Raw genomic sequence first — 24,728 nt, 5'->3', positions numbered from 1 at the left:
AACGAACCGAGTTAAAAGTGAGAATTATGGGAAATAGAGGTAGTCTTTCAGTTTAAGATGGTGATGTTACTTAACTGATTCTTATTTCATAATGTTTATTGACATTGACCTGTAGTTAACTGTACTACGTGGGATTTGTCGTTGATAGATAACATAGATAAATGGCAATAGCTGTACTCTTGATTAATTTTGTGACGTTAGACAAATTCGTTAGTGTAGTCAGCTATAGATAACAAACGTTGTTCGGCGCAACGATTTTTTATCTATTTTATCGATTTTGTCCGGAAACGATTACACATATTAGTTTAAGTATAATGTTTTCATTTTTTTGCAAAGGTTTCCATTACATTCAGGTTAGGAAATAAATACAAATAATGTATAGCTATTTTTACAAAGAAAAATCTGCCAAAAAAAACAGCTTTTAAATCAAACTGCAAACAGCCTTATTTGTTACTTTCACAACATGGAAAAACATGACAAGAAAGAATGGTCTACGACAGTAATGATTTCTATGATATATCATGATCATGATACGTGGATTGCATCATTAATGTTTTACCTGGGTTATTAAAGGTATTTAATTAAAATAAATGATACGACAGCATTTCGTGAAGATTTTCTAAAATACGAAGGCTCGAGACACGACGCTAATTTTCAGCGCTAGCCAAAGGTTGGACAATTTATTTATTATAATATTCTCATAATTGTATATCAACAAACAATAAATAAATTAAATAAAGAATGATACAATAATTTACAAAAAGAATATATATGTATAAGTATTATTGAAGTGTTAAATTAAAGCTATAAATTCGCGAATTTATGGGTTACGTGGCAGACTTATTTTCGTAGGTTTTCTTTACTAGAGACTCTCTAGCAATAAGTATGAGAGCCATAATGTAGGACTAAACCATAGTCATAGTCCTATTAATAAATAATTTATCACCCACACGGAAAATCTATGAAACAAGATACAATATTTTTGCGATTAAAGTAAAGATAAAACGTAATAGATAAGCCTTCATATAAATTAAAGGACACAACTTATTTGATTGTTGTTCGACGAAAACTAACGATCTCACAATGTCGAAATTAACTATATTAATATTTTGCGTTCTTGGACTAATTAGTGCGTGTGTGGGACAGAGTCCTGTAATAGATCCTAGACCTTGTGCAGAAATTTTTGCCAGCTTAGAGCCGCTACCACCAGGTTTTAACATTGCCAGCGTAAGTCTTTTTATTATTCTTATTTGTATAGTCAGTGTTGTTTCATACAATAAAACGGCAACTTAAAGTTTTGGACTAAAATGTGATCACGACATCGTAAAAAATAAAAATGTATATTTCCGAAACTTTAAGTGTCAAAAATGAGTAGACTAGAAGTTGGAAGTTGAAATTGTTTTCGGATACTAATAATTTGTATTACTGCTTACGATATTAAAGTAGTACGAGAAATAAAAATAGTAGTATGACTGGCAGATGTGTTAAGCGTGGGAGAGCCATGCTTCGACACGAATGGGCCGGGCATTTCGGCACGAATTTAAGGGTTATGGGAATCGGGGATTGGAAAGATTGGGGAGGGTGGAATTAGGCCTCCGGTAACCTCACTCACATAATAAAACAGAACGCAAGCGTTGTTTCACGTCGGTAGTCGGTGAAGCCGAGGTGAAGAGTATCACTCCGAAAAAATACTATATAAATTTTAAAATATATTATAAAATAACGACTGCCTCGTTGGTCGAGTGGTCGCAAGTGCGACTGCCGAACAAGGGGTCTCGGGTTCGATTCCCGGGTCGGGCAAAGTATTGCTGGGTTTTTTTCGGATTTTCGAAAATTTCTCAGTAGTAGCACGGAGTCTGGAATTGTTTCCAGGATATGGCAATAGGCTCACCCCTATGGGACTACCTATGGGACCACATGGGACTTATAACACAAATGGTGAAAAGTGGGTGGACATTGTATAGCGGCATTACGTGCCGTAATGTGCACCTCTGCCTACCCCTTCGGGGATAAAAAGGCGTGATGTTGTGTGTGTGTGAATAAAATAACGACACATACCATACAGATGATATGATATGAAGCAAAGAGAAAAAAAAACTGAATATATATTGCACCCTAAAAAAAATTTTAAGACTTAAGCATTTTTTAACCGAATTAACACTATGTAGTTTTAAATTAACTAGTTGACCAAGATTAGATATTTTTGCAAATATTGTTAAAATTTCTGCTTGCACGCACATTGAAACTATTCTACGTAGTTAGTCTATAGTAATATTAGAACATAACAGATTGAGTGCATCGAAGTAATTTGTTTCTTAAAAAAATATATTATATCGTGTTCGATACACTTGTTCGATAGTAGGCTGAAGTGTTATATTTAGGTAAGAAAGTCACATTTATTATTTAATAAATATGTAGGTATCTGTGTTTACCGTTTTTGCACCCACAAAGGTTAAATAAATAGTCGAATGGTTTGCCACTGAAGTTGTCTAACTGCCACACTCAGAATCATTTAATGGTTACTTAACACAGTTCTTAGCAATTATTTTCGATACAAAATCGTTACTAAGGAATAGTTAAAGTAATCATTAAATGTCTCAGAGTGTGGTAGTAAGTTTGGGCTCTCGAGCTCGATTTTCAGTTTAGGCACTGAGAGATTTTATATCTTTGTACGTATTTTTTGTATATAATACAATTAGTGATGTAAGGAATATTCGCATCCACGAATATTCGCAGCGACCCGGATGGCGGCTACCCGTCGGCACAAGCGAAACAGCGTAGCTTCGCTCGCCGTCAGCATACACTCGCGGGCGACGCCCAGTTAGCACGTTGGCAGCTAGCGGTAACAAACTGTGCCGGAGCAGTGCTTGTTAAATGTGCTTTGACCTTAAGACCGATTCTCCAATAAACAATTGATCTGACACTAGACGTTCCGCGACCATTGGACATTATATTTTAATAGCTACAGTAATTGGACAATCATGACAGGTTGACACTGTTAGTTTAGTACAAAGAAGATAGTTCCTATTAACCAACAATAGTGTAGATGACTAATGTTAATTTTAATGTCCGTCTTGTGGATTATTTTAAAATATTAGACACCATTTTCCGCAAGAAAACAAAAATACTTACCAGTAGAAAATAAATACTTTTGAAGATGTGTTGATTTGCAATATCGCGTGACATCACTTCTAGGTATGTACATTTTATACGTAGAAATGACGTATTTGCTCCCACTCCTAAACTTTGATTCATTTTATTTATTTATTTATTCAACAGGCACATCAACAATATGCATTTAATACATTTTTCAATCATCTGACTAATACAACTCCCATATGCATATCTTTTACAGATGCACACAACATTCCCTGCATGCGAATTTAAACATAAAAGTAGTAGATAGTAACAAAAAAAACTTACAATTTTATTGGGAGTATTGGTGTCTTATATGATAAAAAATATGTGTCTAATATTTTTTAATTACCTAACTGACGGACTAAATTTTCAACTCAATTTTCATACCCCTTTATCATCCCTATTCAACATTTTAGATGCTTGACACACCGATGAATTTATTTTTGTTTCAATACATAATATACTAGTTAATCACTTTATGCATCTTAATACAAAATTCTAGAAAATATAGGCTTTCATTATCGTCTTGCGGCATTTATAAAAATAAAAAAGTGATTAGTACATTCATTAATCAAAGATAATACGGACACACCTAAATCTGATGAACATTTTTTATCACTAAAAATGTATTATTATTGAGTCCAATCCATAGGCACGTAATTCAGATAATTGATTTTATCTTTGTTTGTCTAAATTTTATATTGTTAAGTAATATTTATAATCTGATTAGACAATTACGTGAGGGCATCAGAATGGCGTGTGTATTTTTATTTAATTACATTCAATTATAGGTTTTTGCCTAGATTAATAAATAACAATATACCTCAACATTGAATTATAGTTCTTGTCCGCGACTTCGCTCGTGTGAAAGTTGATTATATCTATAGTGAAGTCCCTGACCACGTTATGTGACGCACCCTCATTATGTCTAATAGGTAATTATTATTAAAATACGCATGAGCTCATCTTAATAAGCAACCATTTTGGATATTCATTTTGATAGCACCTTCGATTTCAAAAACCAGGAAACGACACCCGTTACGAAAAATTGGAAATTACATGCAGCGGCTTTCTTGGATTTATATTTGGACAGCACCCTCGAAAACCATTATGTTGATAAATTTTTGCAGTCGCCATTTTGGTGTAACATTTTATTTTAATACTATACGATTTTTCATTACTATACGATCTCGTACATTGTCAGCCAAGATGATAACACATTTGTTTTAAATTTAGTCATATGTGGTTGCTCCATTCGTTATATTGGTTAGCAGTGCGCCCGTGGCTCTGACAAAGACGGTTTTGCCTAACTTCTAAAATATATTTATTTTCTACAAGTGTAAATAAGATGTCGAGGTGGCCTGGAGGCCAAAACCGCCAGCTTCTCATACATGAGACTGCAGGTTCGAAACCTACCAACAGCAAGTACCAATTTAACTTTCCCGAGTTATATTATGTACTTTCTAAAATTATTTAGATATCACTGACAAATGGTGAAGGAAAAAAATGTAAGGAAACTGAAAGTTTGAAATGGTGGTGGTGATTTATGCTCAAATCTTTTCCATGTGAGAAGAGGCCTTTGGTTAGCAGTGGTTACCTTATAGACTGATGATGTGATAATGTATTGATACACAGATTGCCAACAGATTTGATCGTTAAAGTACCAAATAATTGTAATAAAAGGCAAATCTGAAATTACGTCCGTAATTTTGATGCACACTGATTACTTTAACTGAGAGTATTTATTTAATAACAACACTTAACGTTAACCAGGGTGTCCGGCAATTAATGGATGACCTTAGAATATGGTACAAAACCAAAAGAGCTTAGAGCGTTTATGTGGTATATATTTTCTTACAAAATTTCAAGTCAAACATCATGGAAACTACTAGACCAATTTTCGTGAAACATGTTGTTATACATACTTGTATTAGAAGTTAGTTATCCCCCAAGGGCTGGTAAGCAGAAGTGCCCATTACGACACGTAATGCCACTATAGAATGTACACCCACTTTTCACCATTTGTGTTATAAGTCCCATGTAATAGCAATAAGGGGTGAGCCTATTGCCATATACTAGACACAATTCCGTGTTACCACTGATAAATTTTCGAAAAACTAAAAAAAGCTTATTATTACTATTACCTGACACGGAAATCAAACCCGAGACCTCTCAACCGGCAGTCAAACTTGCGACCACTCGACCAACGAGGCATTCAGGCTTAGGCACCTATAATCATCAAATGTTATATCCACTTCTCGCGTACTCATACGTAATAAAGCGTGTTCCTATCGCCCCATCTACACTGACTTTTGGTTTACCTATTATTACTACGTAATGTCTTACTAAATGAGAAAAATACTGAGGAAGTTTTTTGACTTGACTTAAAAAACTTTATCTACTTCCACACAGTAATTTTTTTTTCCTTTTGTAACAGTTACTTGGCATCTGGTATGATATTGGAAGATACCCTCAGCTGACACAAAGTGGTCAGTGCAACCGAGCTGAATACAGGCTTCTAAATAATCCAACAACCCCAAATGTTGTTGGGATTTCAGTTGTGAATAGGCAAGTCGTAAACGGAATATGGGCTACCATACAAGGAGTAGCCACATCGACGAACGTTCCTGGAGAATTAATAGTTAATTTATCCAGTAAGTTGATTTTATCACACAATTTTCTACCTTATTTTAATAGTTCGATAAATAACTTAAATTACCTTACATTATATTACATTTTATGTAAAGAAATCTAATAACTTAAACTGTGTCGGTAGCTCGTTGTGCACATTAATATAAATTCTCGTGCTCTAACTCTACAATATACAAAGGAGTGAGTTGAGAATAAGCTATAAGGGCGTGTGGCTAAATTCGCCGTATCTATATCTATAAGTATGGAGAACTCTAATTGGTGTCTAACTTTATTTTTATTTTGCATTCAGTATCTTTTTTTATTAATACGGTACTTACCTATAATAATTATATAGTTTCAATTATTCGTTATTCGATCATTAAATCGAACTATTCTTATATTTCAGGTGGTGCAGAGTCGACTCTTCGAGCTTTGACTGTCACTAACAATTACGCAGTTTTGTTCAGCTGCAGTCCTGCCCCAACTGGAACTGGAAGCCTATGTAATTAAAATTTAATACTATTCATTATCAAAGATATTATATAGATGATAGACATATTTTTGTATGTTGAATAAAAAACCTATATAATAAATCATACGATAAAGTGACTGTGAGCACAACTACCGAACAAGTGGCCTTCTGTTAAATTTCACAAGCAAAGTGATGATGATGAGTATTCGGTTTTAAAAACAACTTTGACAAAGAGAGAAAAAACACGATAGCCATTAGCTGTGCAAGTTCTTTCCTAACATACCTACACCGTCTTTTCTTCCTCTTTTGTGAATAAAAATGTGATTATGGACTCACGTGTAAATAAATCATTTGGTTACTAGCAAAACAGGTACTTATTCGAGAACCATGTTATTTGGCGTTCCATTGTAAAATTAATGGAACGCCAAATTACATGGTTTCATATGCTTCTTGCTGGTAGGCATCTGCCTACCCCAATTGGGGTTCTACCTACCCCAATTTCCAGTTGGAAGAAAGACGTGACGATTATGTTTGTAAATAACGAAATCAATAGGGTGCACATTACGGCACTTAAGACCACTAAACAATGTACACATCTTTCCAGCATTTTGTGTTATAAGTCATGCAATAGGGCACAATTCCTGTCTCCGTGCTACTACTGCAATACTTTGCCCGACCCGGGAATCGAAACGGAGACCCCTTGCCCGGCAGTAGCACTCGATCAACGAGACAGTCTAATTAAATCGATTGATTACTTACATTTGCAGTGGGCAGTTGGAAAATGAGCAGAACCCCTTCTTTAGCTCCTGAATATGTAAAAGAAATTGATGACTTCATTGCCAACCATCCCATTCTTGAATCTGATAAATATTCACCTACATCCCAAGAATGTACTGGACCCATCGAGATGGTGGGATCTTGCGAAAGCGTCAATATCCAAGGTCTTTCCAACATCAACTGGCTGGATGTAAGTTATAAACAAATTAACAGGCACATATTTTAATATTGTATTATTTTCTTTTTTGATTAAAATATTTAATTCCATCGCCAGTATTTAGGAGAATGGCGAGAAGTTGCTAGATATCCACAGACAGCGCAGACTGGCCAGTGTAACCGTGCCCAATACACTGCTGGGCTCCTTTCTGGTCTCATTTCAGTAACAAACAGTCAAGTTACTGATGGAAAACTGAGCACGATATCAGGACAAGCTATTATTAACGATAACGGAAAAATGACAGTTACTATCAACGGTAAGTCAATACTTTTTAAAAACTTCACTTTAGATAAATGCTATTCTTAGTTTTAACTAATTCAAAATATTTATGTTCATCTATTTCTCCATGAATACGGTAGTTGAACTAAATTAATTTATTTTTATCGAAATGCCTTTAGTTATTAATTTTTTCATGAGTTTACTTTTGTACTTATATTTCTGTGCGTCAAATAGCAAAAAAAAATGTAAGAACCTGTACCGTATATCACCAAATGATACTATGATTATTATTTTTAATTAATTATTATTTTATTAAAACGACGAAATAATGTATTTTTAACTGAGGAAGCTACCTAGTTTGAAAGCACAACATAAAATCCGCTGAAAATTTTTATAAATACAATAAGTAATGCTCTCCTATTCTAAAAATATTTGCAAATTAATATAAACACATACAATTATATATTTATTAATATATAATAAAAAGAAGGGAATATTAATATATAATAAAAAGAAGGGAATATTAATATATAATCTATTATATGAATGTATTGTTAAGTACAAGTACTGCAAACAACATAATATGTTTCAGATAACACGGTGGACTATTACGTCCTTGCGACCAACTATAAATATGCTCTTGTATACACCTGCCAAAATATAGAAGGAGGAAACAGACGAGGTAATCCCAAAGACAAGTTGTCTACTGTTTATGCTTTGTTTCATGCGATGAAACATCGACTTACGAAGTCCTTATTTTTAGTTGGCAGTTGGCAGCTTAGCAGAACAGGGTCACTGACACCCGACGCCCAAACTGCGATGAATACTATCATCCACTCAAGCGATGTCGTGGATCTATTTGAAGGTTTCTACCAGCCCACAAAACAGGATCCAGATAGCTGTTATAACTATCCCGATTTTGATAAAACATGGGAATACGTCGAGCTGCCTGGAAAGTGCGACGACAGAATCAAAGGAGTTGAGAACTTCGATTTGAATAGAGTAAGTATTTTCTTTTTAATTACTATTTTACTATTTATTATGTAACGTAAAAAGGTATACGTACATACTCATTATTTAATATTTAAGTTTATTATTTATTTAAGTATACTGTTTTATTAATTTTTTAGTATTTACTCATTATTTATTTACTCGATCCAAAATAATTAAAAAAATATGAATAATATTCTAATTTAATTATTATTGATTATGTTTTGTTACTTACCTTTAATTTTATAATTTTATATTTATTTGAATTTTCCTGTTTTTATGTTATTTTAAAATATTTTTTAATTTTATAAGTTCCATTAGACTTAAGTACAAAATATTGTTAATTGCATTGTATTTATATTATTATTTATTATATCTAACTGTGTTAATAATGTGAATGTGGTGCATGTCTATAATTTTGGTATAAACACATGATCTTATCTTCATTTTGTCTTTCATTAATGTTAGTGTTTTTTATTCTGTTGGCGTGGCTTGTAATAGTAAATAAATACATTTAAGTAGGTAATTGAAAAAAATGTATATGTAATATGTATAGTATGCAGTATGTACTTAAATATTTTATGGGATTGTAATATTTCATTATGTTGCCAGTACGCGGATGGAATGGAATGGATAGAAGTCTCTAGATACCCACAGCCAACACAAACTGGTCAGTGTAACCGAGCTAAATACGAGGTAGTTAATAATGCTGGCATCTCAGTAACAAACCGTCAAGTTGTGAACCAAAGACTTGCAACGATATCAGGACAGGCAGTCGCCAGCGCTGATGGATTTGGAAAGTTGGAAGTTACTTTCAGCGGTAAGTTATTAAATTGTTATACGTTAATTACCATCCATACATATCTATTCTCCTACTTTTTGGGTTCCGTAGCCAAATGGCAAAAAACGGAACCCTTATAGATTCGTCATGTCTGTCTGTCTGTCCGTCTGTCCGTCCGTCCGTCCGTATGTCACAGCCATTTATTTCCGAAACTATTGGGCCTACATAGTTGAAACTTTGTAGGATGATGTATTTCGATAACCGCTATTCGAATTTTGAATAGAAATTAAAAAAATTAAATATTAATTTTTAAATTTTTCTCTCCGTACATGGAATTGATGAAAAAATTTTTTTTCAGCTAACATATCCGTGATGGGTGTCTATGGATAGGTATTTAAAAAAGAGATTAAGTTTCCTAAAACCACTTTTCGTTAAAATCAATTGTTTGATAGTTAGACGCCTCCAAAGTGGAAAAATTAGTGTCCCCCCTCTCTAACTTTTAAAATAAGAGTGTGAGAAAACTGAAAAAAATATATGCTGTAGATTTCAATAAAAACTAACAACGAAAATTGGTTTGAACGAGATATCATTATTAGTTTTTAAGAAATAAAACATTTTCAAAAACCGCAAATATAACTTTGTCGTTCATACAAACACTATGTAAAACCAAGTTATTTTACAACCTTTTATATTATGTCATCTACTTGCTGTTACGGAACCCTTCATGGGCGAGTCCGACTCGCACTTGGCCGGTTTTATTGTATTAGTTCGACTAGGTATTTACGTATATTTATTTTTACTAGTGGTCGCCTAGTGGTCGAAATTCGATCATATACGATTTAATTTACAATACCACTTAACATACGTTCAAAGATAATTTTTATTTAACGAATTGCTATTAGTTTTGTAAAATTCAAATTAATATATTCCGGCGCATCATGAACAGGAAAACTCTATTCATATGAGACGTGAGAATATCATCGCAATGTCTGTCAATTTTGACGTTTTGTCAAATACGAACAGATACTATGCATGGTAGTGTGTGTAATGTTTTATTCATTGATTTAAGGTACTTTATAAGCATTATTTTTGAAAAATATTAGCGTTCTGGACTTCTCCTACACATAAACTATAAGTGTACCAAATTTTATGCTCCTACGTCCGCGCAATTTTCGTAAAAAGGGGTACAAAGTTTTTGCATCACGTATTAATATATAGATGAACAACAGTTCGTGGGAATGTAAATATTTATCCTTTTTCTCTTGTGTCGTAGATATGGGCATATAGATGTACAAATTCACATTCACATGACATCCTAGGTAAACATCAAATAATAACAAACTATCTAGGTGTACTAGATAGTATAGAGAAAAGAGAAAAAGCTCAACTAATAAATTCTACTCGACCTTGGATGGTACATAAGTTTCCAGTTTGAATTACACGTTCGTAATCTTGATCAATGTGATTCAATCAATTTAATATCTATGTCTTTATCATCATTAGTACCTGTAACTGCTCGAGCTTAAGATGGAATGGCAACCACAAATTTATAATTTTATATTAATAGTCCAGTCTTCTCACGACGTTTACATTCATCGTATGTCAATTGCGTTTAAATAATTTTAGAAAATCCACCGAGTGGAATCTGATAAAGGTATTTGATTATTTCAAAAATGAAAAAATCTTAGAAAACATAATATAGGGGTTAGATACAAATAATTTTAAATGATTGTTTCATTCCTTTTTTCACTCGCTTCTTATATGGCAGTATTAATATAAGGGTTAAGGTACAAGTACACTATTGTTGTAAATAGTAAATAAGACGTAAAAATCTTTAAAAAAAATATCTTAGTTAAATCCAAAAACACGCTTACAATCGTATATTATCATATATATATATATATATATTAATACGATTATATCACTACTTACCATCAGGTGGGATTGTATTCAAGCATTAATTTATATCGAATAAAAAAAAATACCAAAAAAATCGCCTCGGGAGTGCTGTACGAGTTGGCAAAACAACCATTCAGAAATACCATATAAATATCTATGTAATTCCAATGACGTTCAGTCCTTTGCTACGTACCCATAATTTGAAATCATTAAATAATCATAACATAGAAATACTGACTTCAATAAACTAATGTAACCATATTTTGGATTTACTGTGTTTCTACATATAAATAAGTAAAGATTTTTTTTTTATTTCAGACAACAGCAAATCAGATTATTACGTCCTGGCGACCGACTACCAAAATTACGCTCTTGTATACACCTGCAATTCTTTACCTAATGGAAACAGGCGAGGTGATTTCAAAGATAATTTACATACCAATATATATACTTTGTTTTCTAAAAAAAAATACCTACTTACGCTATCCTTTCTTTAGTCGGCAGTTGGGTGCTTAGCAAAACAGGATCAGTAGGCCTAGAGGGTCAAGCTGAAATTGATAAAGTCGTAAGCAGCACCCAAGGTCTCCATCCAACTTACTACCAGAAAACAGGCCAAGGGCCAAACGATTGTTTCTATTATCCAGAGTTTGATCCGACATGGCAATACGTCGAACTGGATGGATCTTGCGACCCCAATATCAAAGGAATTGCGGGATTCGATGCAAATAGTGTAAGTATCTTGTTTTTAATTACAATATTAATTAACGGAAAAATTAACATACTGCTTGTTTAGAATTTAAGTATCAAAAATGGGTATTTAGGAAAAATGCAAAGACAATCTATTATATAAAATTAAGTCGAGTTTTCCTTCCTAACGCTATAACTCCAGGACGCACGAACCAATTTCCACGGTTTTGCATTCGTTAGAAAGGTCGAGCTCTGTGAGGTATATATGTAGTAAAGAATATCCAGGAAAAAATTCAAGAGGAAATCTGGAAAAGGGAAAATCATTGATGGCGAAACGGAGTTCGCCGGGTTTGCTAGTATTGTTTAGTAGGTACTTACATAGTTATTTTATGTGATTGTAATATTCCATTCTATCATCAGTACCAGGGTGAATGGATAGAACTCGCTAGATACCCGCAGCCAACACAAACAGGCCAGTGTAACCGTGCTAAATACGAGGTACTCACTAGTAACACCGTCTCCGTATTGAACAGCCAAGTTATTAATGAAGAACAGTTCACGATATCAGGACAGGCAGTTGCTAGCGATGATGGAACAGGACAATTGAAAGTTACTTTTAATAATGGTAAGTAATTTCATTTTTTTTTTTATGATTTCGACTGATGATAAGGGCCTATTCTATTTGTGTATAAGTAAATAGACAATTAAATAAGTAGTTCAATTCAATAACGGCTTTAATACTCAGTAGCTACCATAAATATGTATCTATACTCTATACCAATAATAATAGCTAAAGAGTTTTTTGTTTGTTTGAACGCCCTAATCTCCGGAACTACTGGTCCTATTAGAATAATATTTTCTTCGATAGTACATTTATCGAGGAAGGTTATAGGCTCTAAAACATAAGGCTATGACCATTCCTATTGGTCATAGCCTTATGTGTGTCATGATACAAAAAAGAGTAGGTATTTATCAAACACGTATTTATTATATTATGAACTACTTACGCTAGATTAGCTTGTGTATTTTAATTCATACATAAAATGAAAGTAGAATGAATTAAATAAATAAATCGAGTAAATCAAATCGTATAAGTAAACGTTTTTAACATGACGTAACTGTTTAACGAAAACCTGGTGGTAGCTTAAGAATATTCGTCGCAGTAAGACTGATAAAGCCTTAATATACTTATATCCTAGGGATATAATTATATACCTACCGAAACATACGAAAGCGATTCATTACCATCTCACTAGGAATATACATAGTTATGAAACGGTCCAAGTTTAGTGATATATACTTATGTATATTTCAAGATTAAATTCTAACTATATGTATTACGGCTTTATATATACATACTGCAACATAATATTAATGAATGAGCAGCATTCCGCGACATTTTTTTTTTTTTTTTTGTAACGCGATGGAAATCCTCATGAACTTCCCACGCCGTGGGGACGACGGGGGCATTCCGCGACATACCGTAGCATTACGTTAAATCGGGAAACATAATAAAATTAATTTAGATGTTTTATGAAAGTTATAATACAAATATTTTCAATTGGTTTTTATATTTCTAAGTATATATTTGATTATTTTCCTTTAGATCTTATCTTATGTAATTAAGAAGGATAGTATCCAAAAAATGTATTATGTTCGTCTAGTAGATTATTTTAAAACATTAAACACGTATTTTATCTTTTCTTTCAAAATTACATAACTACTTCCGACGAAACATTGATTTGAAATATATTGAGACGTTACGGTTTACCCACACATTGTATAGGGTACATCCACTCCTAAACTTAACTCCATTTTTTGTAAGTTATGATATGATAAGAGATTGTAACCTTGAATGATAAAAATACGTCTATTTTTTTAATATCAAAGTCCAAGTCAAGTCAATGTCAAAATCATTTATTTCAAATAGACCAGGAAGGCACTTTTGAACGTTAAAGCAAATATAATAATATTAATAACGTCTGTCGGTCAGTCCTCTAGTGAAGCTATTTGCTCGCAAAGTGTGGATTCCTATGGAGAATTACGAGCAAGAAACTCCATATGGTACTCTTTTTCAATCAGATTCACAATACAATTCCTGGTTACATAGTTATCTACTAGATTTAACGATTAAATTTAACTGGACTAACAAATGTTTAATTTTCCTACCTTGTCTTATACCATACTGCGCCTACCAATACCCCCATTGAATATCGAATACATTAAGAACACTACTTTAGTAAGACGACTAAAAATTCACACTGAATTTGTAATATAAAATTACATAAAAGGACCATCAGAAAAACCCGCTCGTAAATATTATTTTACATTTTAAGCTAATCAAGTGATTGTATTTCAGTAAATGGAGAATCAAACTACTACGTTCTCGCAGTCAAATATGACGAATATGCTCTTGTGTACAGCTGCTCCAATTTAGATAACGGAAAACGACGAGGTAATCTCAAAGACATGTTGTCTAATCAATTTATTATATTTGTTTCCTGCGATGACACTTCTACTTACACAATCCTAATTTTTAGTCGGCAGTTGGGTGCTTAGCAGATCAGGTACTCTGAGCGAAGAGGCCAATAATAAAATTGATGAAGTCATAAGCCAAACACAAGGTCTACTTAAAGAGTATTACCTACCCACAAGTCAAAGCTATGCATCGTGCTTCTACTATCCACAGATTGCTGAAACACAGCAATACATCGAACTACCTGGTCCTTGCGACACCAGCATCAGAGGGATTTCGGACTTCAAACCCACTGCTGTAAGTCGCTTATATTACTTAATTTTGTAGCACTGGCACAACATTTCTATTCAGAAGCATTGTTTGAATGTCTATGTTACGAAGAAAAAAAAACTTTTTGCTAAATTTTGAAGTATCTAATATTGAATAGTGGCCAAACATCTACTGATATTTTACATATTATTGTGTATATCGCGCTACTGTACAATCGCCGCGTCGTGTGTCGCGGAATGCTGCTCATGAATATGAGCCTCTAGCATGGCTTGAAACTAGTCGAGTTCCTCGTAAATCAAATACGTGAGTAAGCCGATAACATAATAATTAATATTTCATTTTATTTCTAGTATGAAGGCCTGTGGATAGAAGTCGCTAGATACCCACAGGGGACACAAGCTGGACAGTGTAACCGAGCTAATTACTCCATAATTGCCGGAGGCGCCGTTTCTGTGATGAACAGCCAAGTTACAAATGGAGAATCATCCACGATACAAGGAACAGCTATTGCTACACGCGCTGACGGAACTGCGGAATTAGAAGTTACTTTCAGTGTCAATGGCGGTAAGTAATCTCGATGTGTAGTTGAATGTGCAGGTTACGTATTACGACAAGAGCTTCTCACTGATTTTCAACATCTTTATTAGTAAGATAATGATGATTATTTACCTAGTGAATAATACCAGGATTTTAGGTACGCTTTGTATGCTAACACGAATAAATTGATTGAATCGGATTTTCATTGAAATGGTAGTTGATTTTTTTTTTGTCGAATAAAAAAAAATAATGCAAGTTGTTTAATTCCAAGTGAAGTGATAAAATGTTGTATTGTTTTACAATAATTATCATGATTAACAAAAAGGATATACCGTATCGAATTTTACCTTAACATTGTTAACATAACACAAACAACAACAAATCAAGGAAACAACAAAATTCTTAAAACATTATATTTGCAGAGATCAGGCGATCCAACTACTACGTACTGGCAACCGACTACATTAGTTATGCACTTGTATACAGCTGCACCAATGTAAACAATGAAGGCAAAATCACTAGACGAGGTGGGTAAACGTTGCGTTTAAGGTTAATGATTATTAATTTACTCATAAAGAACATGGTTCACTTACAATGAGCTTAAATGACTAATTATAACTAGGTATACAAAGTTATGACAATGATCAAACGGTATTAGTATTTTTTGTCATACAAATTTTCTCAACCTATCTTTAAACATGGCAATCGATTGACACTCTTTAATATTATTTGGCAAGTTATTATACATAATTAGTTTTGTGCTATTGTAATTTAATTTTGTTTGTATTTCTTAAGCAATGACAAAATGACTTTAAAGTAGATTTGATCTCAGATTGTGTGACTCGATAGTATCTTTCTCACCAGCAAGTACATAGTGTAAGTGTACGTTTGTTGTTTTGTCATATAAGATTTAAGTAGCTAGGAATAATTATTAATCTAAACTAACACATTATTTACAACCTAAAAATACAAAAAAAATAAGGAATAAAAACTAACTTAAAACTAAATAAAGGCAATAGGCGTGGTTAGGTGTGGTTAGGCGTCGAAGTACTCGTCCGCATCGCTGTCATTGGGGAACGTTCCCAGAAGACTGGCCGCATTGCCACGTTGTATGGCAATGCTTATCTTTTGACCGAAGAAATAGCCAGCCTTCTGGTCACGCGTAGAGTCGAATAGCTTATGTGCAATTTCTTTATATAGAGAATGTGCACCAGGACCCCATGGCCCAAGTGTTTCGACCCCAAACGGCTCAAAACAATAATTGCCAACTAAGTTAGAATATTTGCGCCGCTTGAGGTCCTCTGCCGCGGAAGCAGCCGCACCAGCGCATGCAGCAGTACTTAGAAGGTGAGATGGCGCAAGGGTGTCTACACCACTAGCGTCCCACACCAAAGGCCTACCCATCTTCCAAGGCAGCAACGACATACCATCTGGTCTCTTGCCATCATCACGTACCAAACCATTAGGTTCTAATACGGCTGGTACGCCGGCTGAGGCGAGAGCACGACGAATAATGTCGTTGATGCTGGCATGACGACTTATGCGGCCTGCACTTCTACGACATGAAAGACCATGGTGTCCCGAGCCATCGACTCTTTCTCCACAGTGACAACAATGCGGAGAGACACAGGGAGCACCCAACCGTAAGCACACAGCTAGCCGGAACGTAATGTCATCCAACATAGTTCCTATGTTAAATGACGGGATGAAGCCACAAACCTGATTCCCACTCCCACAGCCAATAAGCGAGCTCGCTCTGCAGCATTAGAAGAAGAGTTGATTAATGACTCACGAATAATACTGCACAGCGGCACGTCCCATTGTCTCTGAGAAGAAGGGTGAACAGGTAAATCAGTAAGTGGACAGGCCATTTTCCAAGCTTCCACTGCATCAGTCAAACACGGCACCTCAAAACTAGCCAGTGATGGAGAAAGAATTTTCCTGGCTAATTCAGAGGTACTGTGGACCGATGAGAGAAATGCTGGTAAGCTAATACTTGAAATTTTGCGGAAAAACTAAAAACGTCTGTTGTTAGTTAAATATTGTCGTTTCAGTGTACAATTGACGTGTATTACTTAAATAAACGTTTAATGACTTTATTTAGTGAAATTTGAAGTATTTTTAAATTGGTTAGTTATGAACATCTCTGATAACAATCAAATTATTAAGTTTCTCTCACAAACCAATTTAATTTCCAGTTGGCAGCTGGAAACTAAGTAGATCCGGAACACTGAGTCCTCAAGACAATGCTGCTATTGATGCAGTGGTTAGCACCACTCAAGGTCTCAAAGAAAAGTATTACCAGGCCACGGATCAGAGTACTGAAACGTGTTTCTTCTATCCCAACATTGCTCTAAATGATGACATCATTATACCTGGCCAGTGTGACCAAACCATTTCTGGCGTTCCGTCCTTCGACGTGGATAAGGTAAGATTGCGTGAATCATCATATTTATTTATAATTAGTAGAGCACGCCACGACAATCATCTGTAAGTTTTTATTTTCTACTAGCGGAGTTCGCAAACATTGGTCTGCCTTGAAAATTGTTTGCCGATAATTCTGTGTAGCCCATATACTAAAAATAGAAAAATAAAAATCTGCGTTAGAAAAACCAACTTAGAAAACCAAAAACTAAAAACAATACAAAAGTAACAGCTAAAATGCGAAAAATATCTACTATTATACTGATAGCTTAGAAGTCGGTGACCTACTGGGAGCTACGTAAAAAACGCCTCCGTGACAAAAAACAAAACATCAAGAAAACACGTGGTTTTTTTTGTCATAGGTGCATTTACAAACACAACATACAAATCATCTCCAGACCCGAAACAATATTTTGTAGAACACATCAAAAATATTATTAGAAACACACCAGAAATCGAAATAGCGACACATTGTGCATTAGCCGGCCATCCAACCACTACAACAATGAAGTTTGCAACATGAAGCTTAATTTCCATACACATAATATATTACGTTCATTAACTACTGATTAAAGTTTTCAATAATATATCGCTCATATAGTGTAAAGTTCCTATAATAGTCAAAAATTTAATGTTCACAGACTTGACATTAAGTGATATTCGTTTTTTATAGTTCGAAGGAAACTGGTACCAGATCAGAAGATACGACCCTGTTACAACCACTTGTGTTGGCATGAGATTTACTTCAGAATCCGACAGCATCAAAATTATTTCATACGAGGTGGTCAATGGAGAATTATCAATTACGGAAGGAACAGGCCGAATAAATTCTACTGATAGCTCTGGTCAAATATCTGTAACCTTGCCAGTTGCGGACTCAGAAGGTAAGCGACAATTCTTAAATTGAGTCAGATTAATAAAATTGATTATACCTGTTGGATGAGTTTGACAGAAAACAATAACGTTTTTGAGTATATAATTTAGAAAATAGTTCACTCTATCTAATGCCACTAGATTAAACTACGAAACGACGTAAAATCATGTTAATTTTGTGCTGTTAAAATTTTGTACTTATTTTGATTTCAGAAAGTGCTGATACCATAGTCTATATACTGGCCACAGACTACACCAATTACGCGTTAGCGTACAGTTGCTCCAACGTTAACGCCTTCGAACGAAAAGGTATGTGTGCAATTTTACTATTTAACAAAAAAACTTAAGAATAAGATGTACAAACACACTTAAATGTTACTCAAAATAAAAAATACAAGAATATATTTTTATCAATAGTGGAAAAAGATCATCTATTATATAAAAAAAAAAATGGGTTTTCTTTCCTGACGCTATAAGTCCTGAATGCACGAACCAATACGGTTTTGCATTCATTGGAAAGGTCTCGGGCTTCGTGAGGTTTATAGCAAAGAAAATTCAGGAAAAAATTAACATTGGTGGCGAAACGGAGTTCCCCGGTTTTGCTAGTAATACATACTTATAAGTATTTCTTAGTTAAATAACTACACAAAATATCATGCTGTTTTACTCTGAAACTAAATGCATACTTCTTCTACTAGATCTTGACTGCTGACTTCTAACTGTAGTGTTGGCGCGGTGGCTGGGCAACCGGCTGTCGCACAATGTACCGCGGGTTCGATTCCTGCACGGCGCAACACTTTGTGTAAAATGAAAGTTACAAAAATCGGAGAGTCCACAATAAAAAAATATTTACGTCAAAATCATGTTTAGCTTTTATTATTTAAAAATAATATTGAAAGTTACATACATTATACTTGCTATTGACTAACTAGCTCTTACAAGTGGTTTCGCCCGCGTTCCCAAGATAATCTGTCTCCGTACGTAGGCAATTTCATCCTAATCCATATCGTAAAATCCAAAAATTACGAGTTTACAGGAAAGTAAAAAACATTGTACTGAAAAAAAAAATACTTCATAACATCAAAATCATCAAAATTAATAACTAATGGTTTTTACCTATTGTGTTCTATTAAATGTGTATTTTGAATCATTCATAAATAATTATGTATACAAATAAAACAAAAATATATATTTTTTGGCATTGAACAAATTGCAATATGAACGACGATATTATAGTTATTTCGTAAAAGAAACAAACGTTCATATATATTAATGTAATCTCGCAAACTTTCGCACTTATAGGTAATAAGGAATTGAGAAAAGGTAGTCCTACCGTGTACCTTATATATAACAGATATTACAGTTCAGGATGGAAATTTAGTGCTATTTATTTGCTAACAAGTAACAGTAACCTAAGTAACATTATATTATTACCATTTCATTCTAGTTCGTGCTTGGCAACTGAGTCGCGAAAGGACTATGTCATCTGAAGGAGGGGCAGCCATCGCAGCTCAGATACAAGCAAGACAAGAGCTCCATGAACCGTATTTCAGAAATATTGAACACGATGAGAATTGTCCAGAACCCAGTTCAGCATTTTTAGTCAAAAGCAGTATTGTTGTACTCCTTGTATGCGCCATATTTCAATTATTATTGTAAATACTAAATGTATTTAAAAATATATATATTTTTGTCTATGTATTATTATCATTGTAAAATATTTTTTTTTACTTTCTAATAAATGTTATATTTCCTTTAGGATTTATGTTGATCTTATTATTTGTCTTTGTGACGTAGGCTAGCGCCTAGGGGCCCCACCTCATATACTTCTTTTAAAAGTTCTCATACACATCACTTCCACATACACACACTTTACATAGACATTATGTGCCATAATGTGCACCTCTGCCTACCCCTTCGGGGATTAAAGGTTATAAAAAAATACATCACTTCCAGACTCGAATCAATAATTTGTTGATCAAAGTAAGAATTTTTGTACGTACAACTTTCTGAAACATATTACCAGTTGAATTGCTCGTCAAAGAGTTACAAATAATAATTATTATTGTTTCGTGTGGACCAAATAATATCGATGAAGGTTCAGTAAAAATACTGAGTTTTTTTTTTCTTTTTAATGTATCAAAATAGAACTTTAAAAGATTTATTATTATTATTATTTCTAATAGAAAAGCTCGGATTTCTTACTTGATCTGCATTATGCGGGTAGGAGTAAGTCTCCCAAAGTCATATAATATTAATCTAGACACACGGCAGTGTGTCCGCCAGCTCAGATTCTAGCAAAAAAACCGAGCTCACCGGCCGTGGGTTATATTGAACACGAACCATTTGTCCAGAACGGGCCAAGTTCGACCCACCTTTAACTCAAAATCAGTATTTTATCCTTGTACGCATATGAAATTTCTAGTATCTGTTCAGATCTATTACTTATAAATACTAAATACAAAATTTCATTTTTGTCTACCTATTGTAGGTCTTGAGATATTGACGTCAGAAAATCGCTATTTTTTTTATACACTCACTGACTGACTCACTCATCAAAAACCTAGATGTTACTTTCCAATAGGTTTATTGATCTTGAAATTTGGCATTTGGAGGTAGGTCTTTAGGTCAAGGTAAAGGAAAAAATCTGAAAATGGCCAAGTGTGACTTCGGTTTTAAAAATTCTGAAGGTGTAAATTCATACCCCTACAGGAACTTTAACAAAAAATTTATATTATATCTTCCAATGTCGTACCTCTGACCTAAAATTCTTACGAAGGATTTGTATTTAGTCAAAGTAAAGTAAATCATTCCAGAAAAAAAGAAAATAAACCTGTACAAAAATAAATGAAATTTTGTACCCAAAACATTGTGAAAGGATGCCAAACATCGATACCATTGGAATTGCTTCGCCTAAAAAGAAGTGAGATCTAAATAATACCAAGTTCCATTGTTTCGTGTGGACCTCAGTTAAAAATGATATAACTTGGCAAGTTTTAATAGAAAATTATATACTTGAGTTTTTTGCGTTTAGTAGGTTTATAACAAAGAACTGTGTAAAACTTGCCATTATTGTTATATCATTTTTAACTGAGAAAAGCTATGGAACTTTACTTACTTTAGATCTCACTTCTTTTATAGGAGAAGCATTCCAATATTATCGAAATTGGCATTACATTTATGTTTTGGGTGATAGTATTCTTCTGTAAGATAAAACTTTGTTTTATGACGAAGGTTCGAAGTCTGTGGTTTCGGAATTATAGCGCCTAGTAGATAATGTTGTTAAGAAAGTGGTACTGAGCTACGCAAATAATGATCGTAGCTCACTTGGCCTGTGTTTATCAGGATTAAAAAAAATTGAATAACTTAATAGAAAGACTGAGATAATGAAAACTGGCCAAGTCATATCTTACCTACTTTGTAATATCACATTTTAAATAACAGCAAATGTAATAGGTATCCAATAAAACATATAAATAGAATTTTAATACTTGTTCATAATGTTATTTTCTTCCAATAAATACATATTTGGATTTTATACAGAACTTGGCACTCATTTAGATTTCTATTCTTTTTGTGGCGAAGCCCACAACCAAGCATAGGTTTTGTATTGAACTTGGCTTTCTTTTTACCCTACTGCGTTTACATTTACGTTATTGGTAGGATCATAAATTCTTGGACTGAGCTTGAATTAAGGGTCAAAACAGCTTCCGTTTTTATGATGTAGAACTTTCTCGGAAATAGAAAATGAAAACCTTCGTTTATTATGCAAAGATGTTGGATACACTTGCAGTATCAGTACAAACTCTACTTCCCTAATAAGTAATTTGAACAGGTATTCTCCAATTTAATGCCTTGTCATGGGAGTACGTTTTCAGGTTTTCGTAGATACAATTTTTTTTTTCTAATTGTTGCTCGTTTCTGGACTTCATCCGAGATACTACAAAGATGATCTTTATATTATAATTGGCAAATACGCGTTTTTTTTTTCTGTTTCAAACGTAGGTACATAGCTGACACTAAAAAACTAAAGCTAATAAAAAAACAACTAGTAGATTTAAATATAATAAGTAACATAAAAGTAGTATCAAAAACAGTTAACATCATTTCAGCAAAATTTGTTCTGTAAACTTGTGCTACAATAAAAATATTATTATTGTTGCAACCAAGTTCAAAACACTTGGATGCTCAATGCTTCTCAAATCATCATACAGAATGTTATTGGACGACTTTGGGAGGCTAATCCACACACGTAAATAAGAAAACTGTATAATGCCACCAGAGATTACCGTTGTTTTTTTATAAGATAAACGAGCATATGGGTCACCTGATGGTAAGTAATGGGTGCCGCCCATGGACACCCTAAATATCAGAGGCGTTAAAAGTACGTTGCCAGCTTTTTGGAGGTCAGGAATTTGAGGATCATTGGGGATTCAGAAACCACGACTCAATACCTAAATACGTCATCCCTAGCAACATATACATGATTGAATATCCTGTTATGTACCTACTGTAGAATTTTCGGTGACTTCGCGTAACAAACAATATTTTTTCCACTCCTGTGGACTTTTCGAGACTTTCCTTAACTATATCTGGACCAAATTTTATCAATTTTTATTAAAATTTTATCAATTTTATATGTAAAGTTTTTTAGATAAATATATAAATAATACGGATTAAATTTTAATCCAAATATGTTATTCTTCTATTAATTATAAAGTTTATAAAACATAACCATTAATCAGACTTATTGCTAATCCATAAAAAAGGTAAAATGGATTAAGAAATATTGTAACAGTTTTAAAATAACAGATTAGTCTATTTATAACATATATCCAATTGTGGTGCACTGGAAAGTAATGATGTCACAACGCACAATGTGGAAATCTTTATATATATAATTCTTCTGTAAGTGTGTATGTCACTGAACTTCTTTTAAACGACTGGACTGATTATAATGAAATTTTTTGTGTGTGACCTTCAATGAGGATCTGAGTATGGTTTCATTCACATATTTTGTCCGCTGGACAATGTTTTTTTTATGACATACATTTATGTAATTTATTAGTTAGTTGTTGATTTTGGAATGTTTGTAGTATTGGATCGGACAGACGGCGCTACCATCGCAGTGTCAAATATTAATGACGTTAGATATTGTCATAACATTTGAATAATAATTTCGAAGGGTCTTGCATTGTAAGCTTACGAGTATTAAAAAAAGTTTAAAAATTTCAAATTAAAGACGTGTAGACAGGACAACGTCTGTCGGGTCCGCTAGTTAACTATATTATTAATTCTGAACCTTTATGGACTAGTGAGTGTGTGTATCTCAAAATACCGCAATTTGTCAGTTTCGACCTTAATGAGGTAAGTATTTTCAGTCATATAACAAGCGTTAACAATTAACTTATATGACAACATTTATGTAACATTGTTATCTATTTTAATGTTTGTAGTAATATATAGTGGCCCCAAATATTAGTACATTATTTTGATAAATTTCGAAGGGTTTGCATTGAAAGCGAAAAAAAAAGGTAATTAACGTTATATTAATCACATTAGAAACCTCAAAAAATACAATATTTCTCCACTATTTCATGAATATTATTATACATATAATTTCCTCTTGAATCACTCAATCTAATAACCAAACCGCATCAAAATCCGTTGCGTAGTGTGGCGACACTCTGACAAGTGACAGATGACAGAAGTCGCACATAGACTATCAACGGATGACGTCATAAATATCCTGCATAGCACATACATGTATGAAGTTTACATGCTAATTAACATGGATAGAAAATCCCAACGAACACCAGTTGGGCAGAAAGCCCGCCAGGCTGATCACCTCGCCTGGTCGGAGGATCCTCCTTTTCTTAGGGAACTTTACTCTCTGTTCCCTAAAGTAGTTTTAAAGATTTAAGCATACAAAGGGAAATAGGGACAGAAAAAGTGACTTTGTTTTATACTATGTAGTGATTAAATAACGCCTTCGTTATTTAAAAGTAAAAAAGTATATTTTATAATGATAATAATACATAGACATACATAGACAATGTATTATTATCATTAAGTAATTTAATACTTTTTTACTTTTAAATAAATGTAACGTATGTTGTCTTTGTCATCCGTCCTGATACAGATGAATGAATTTTAGAAATTAAAAACACGCTTTCAACCTCAGGAAAAATTTACATATCTTATGAGTAACGAAGGCGAAACTTGATATATTTACTTGTTAACGAAGGCGTTATTTAATTTATGGCATATAAAAAAAACTTGTTCGAGACCTCTCTTGGTATCAATATGTTTAAGCCAGACCAATCGTGCTGAAGCA

General features: G+C 33.6%; 1 protein-coding gene across 1 annotated transcript; it reads left to right on the top strand.

Moving 5' to 3' along the window:
- Window positions 1-1,041: 1,041 nt before the first annotated feature.
- Window positions 1,042-20,156, top strand: LOC118275268 (uncharacterized). The gene is made up of 19 exons (XM_035593168.2): window positions 1,042-1,227; window positions 5,576-5,792; window positions 6,176-6,271; window positions 7,009-7,208; window positions 7,293-7,491; window positions 8,047-8,136; window positions 8,218-8,456; window positions 9,057-9,264; window positions 11,443-11,538; window positions 11,622-11,854; window positions 12,232-12,436; window positions 14,171-14,266; window positions 14,352-14,584; window positions 14,908-15,121; window positions 15,517-15,621; window positions 17,293-17,522; window positions 18,192-18,402; window positions 18,605-18,700; window positions 19,839-20,156. The coding sequence occupies exons 1-19, from the start codon at window positions 1,084-1,086 to the stop codon at window positions 20,048-20,050; spliced, it is 3,324 nt and encodes a 1,107-aa protein (XP_035449061.2). The 5' UTR covers window positions 1,042-1,083; the 3' UTR covers window positions 20,051-20,156.
- The last annotated feature ends 4,572 nt before the right edge of the window (window positions 20,157-24,728 follow it).

The sequence above is a fragment of the Spodoptera frugiperda genome, chromosome 8 (assembly GCF_023101765.2).
Source record: "Spodoptera frugiperda isolate SF20-4 chromosome 8, AGI-APGP_CSIRO_Sfru_2.0, whole genome shotgun sequence".
Lineage (NCBI taxonomy): Eukaryota > Metazoa > Arthropoda > Insecta > Lepidoptera > Noctuidae > Spodoptera > Spodoptera frugiperda.
The sequence above is the reverse complement of the archived record's forward strand: the minus strand, read 5'-3'. Positions and strand labels throughout refer to the sequence as shown.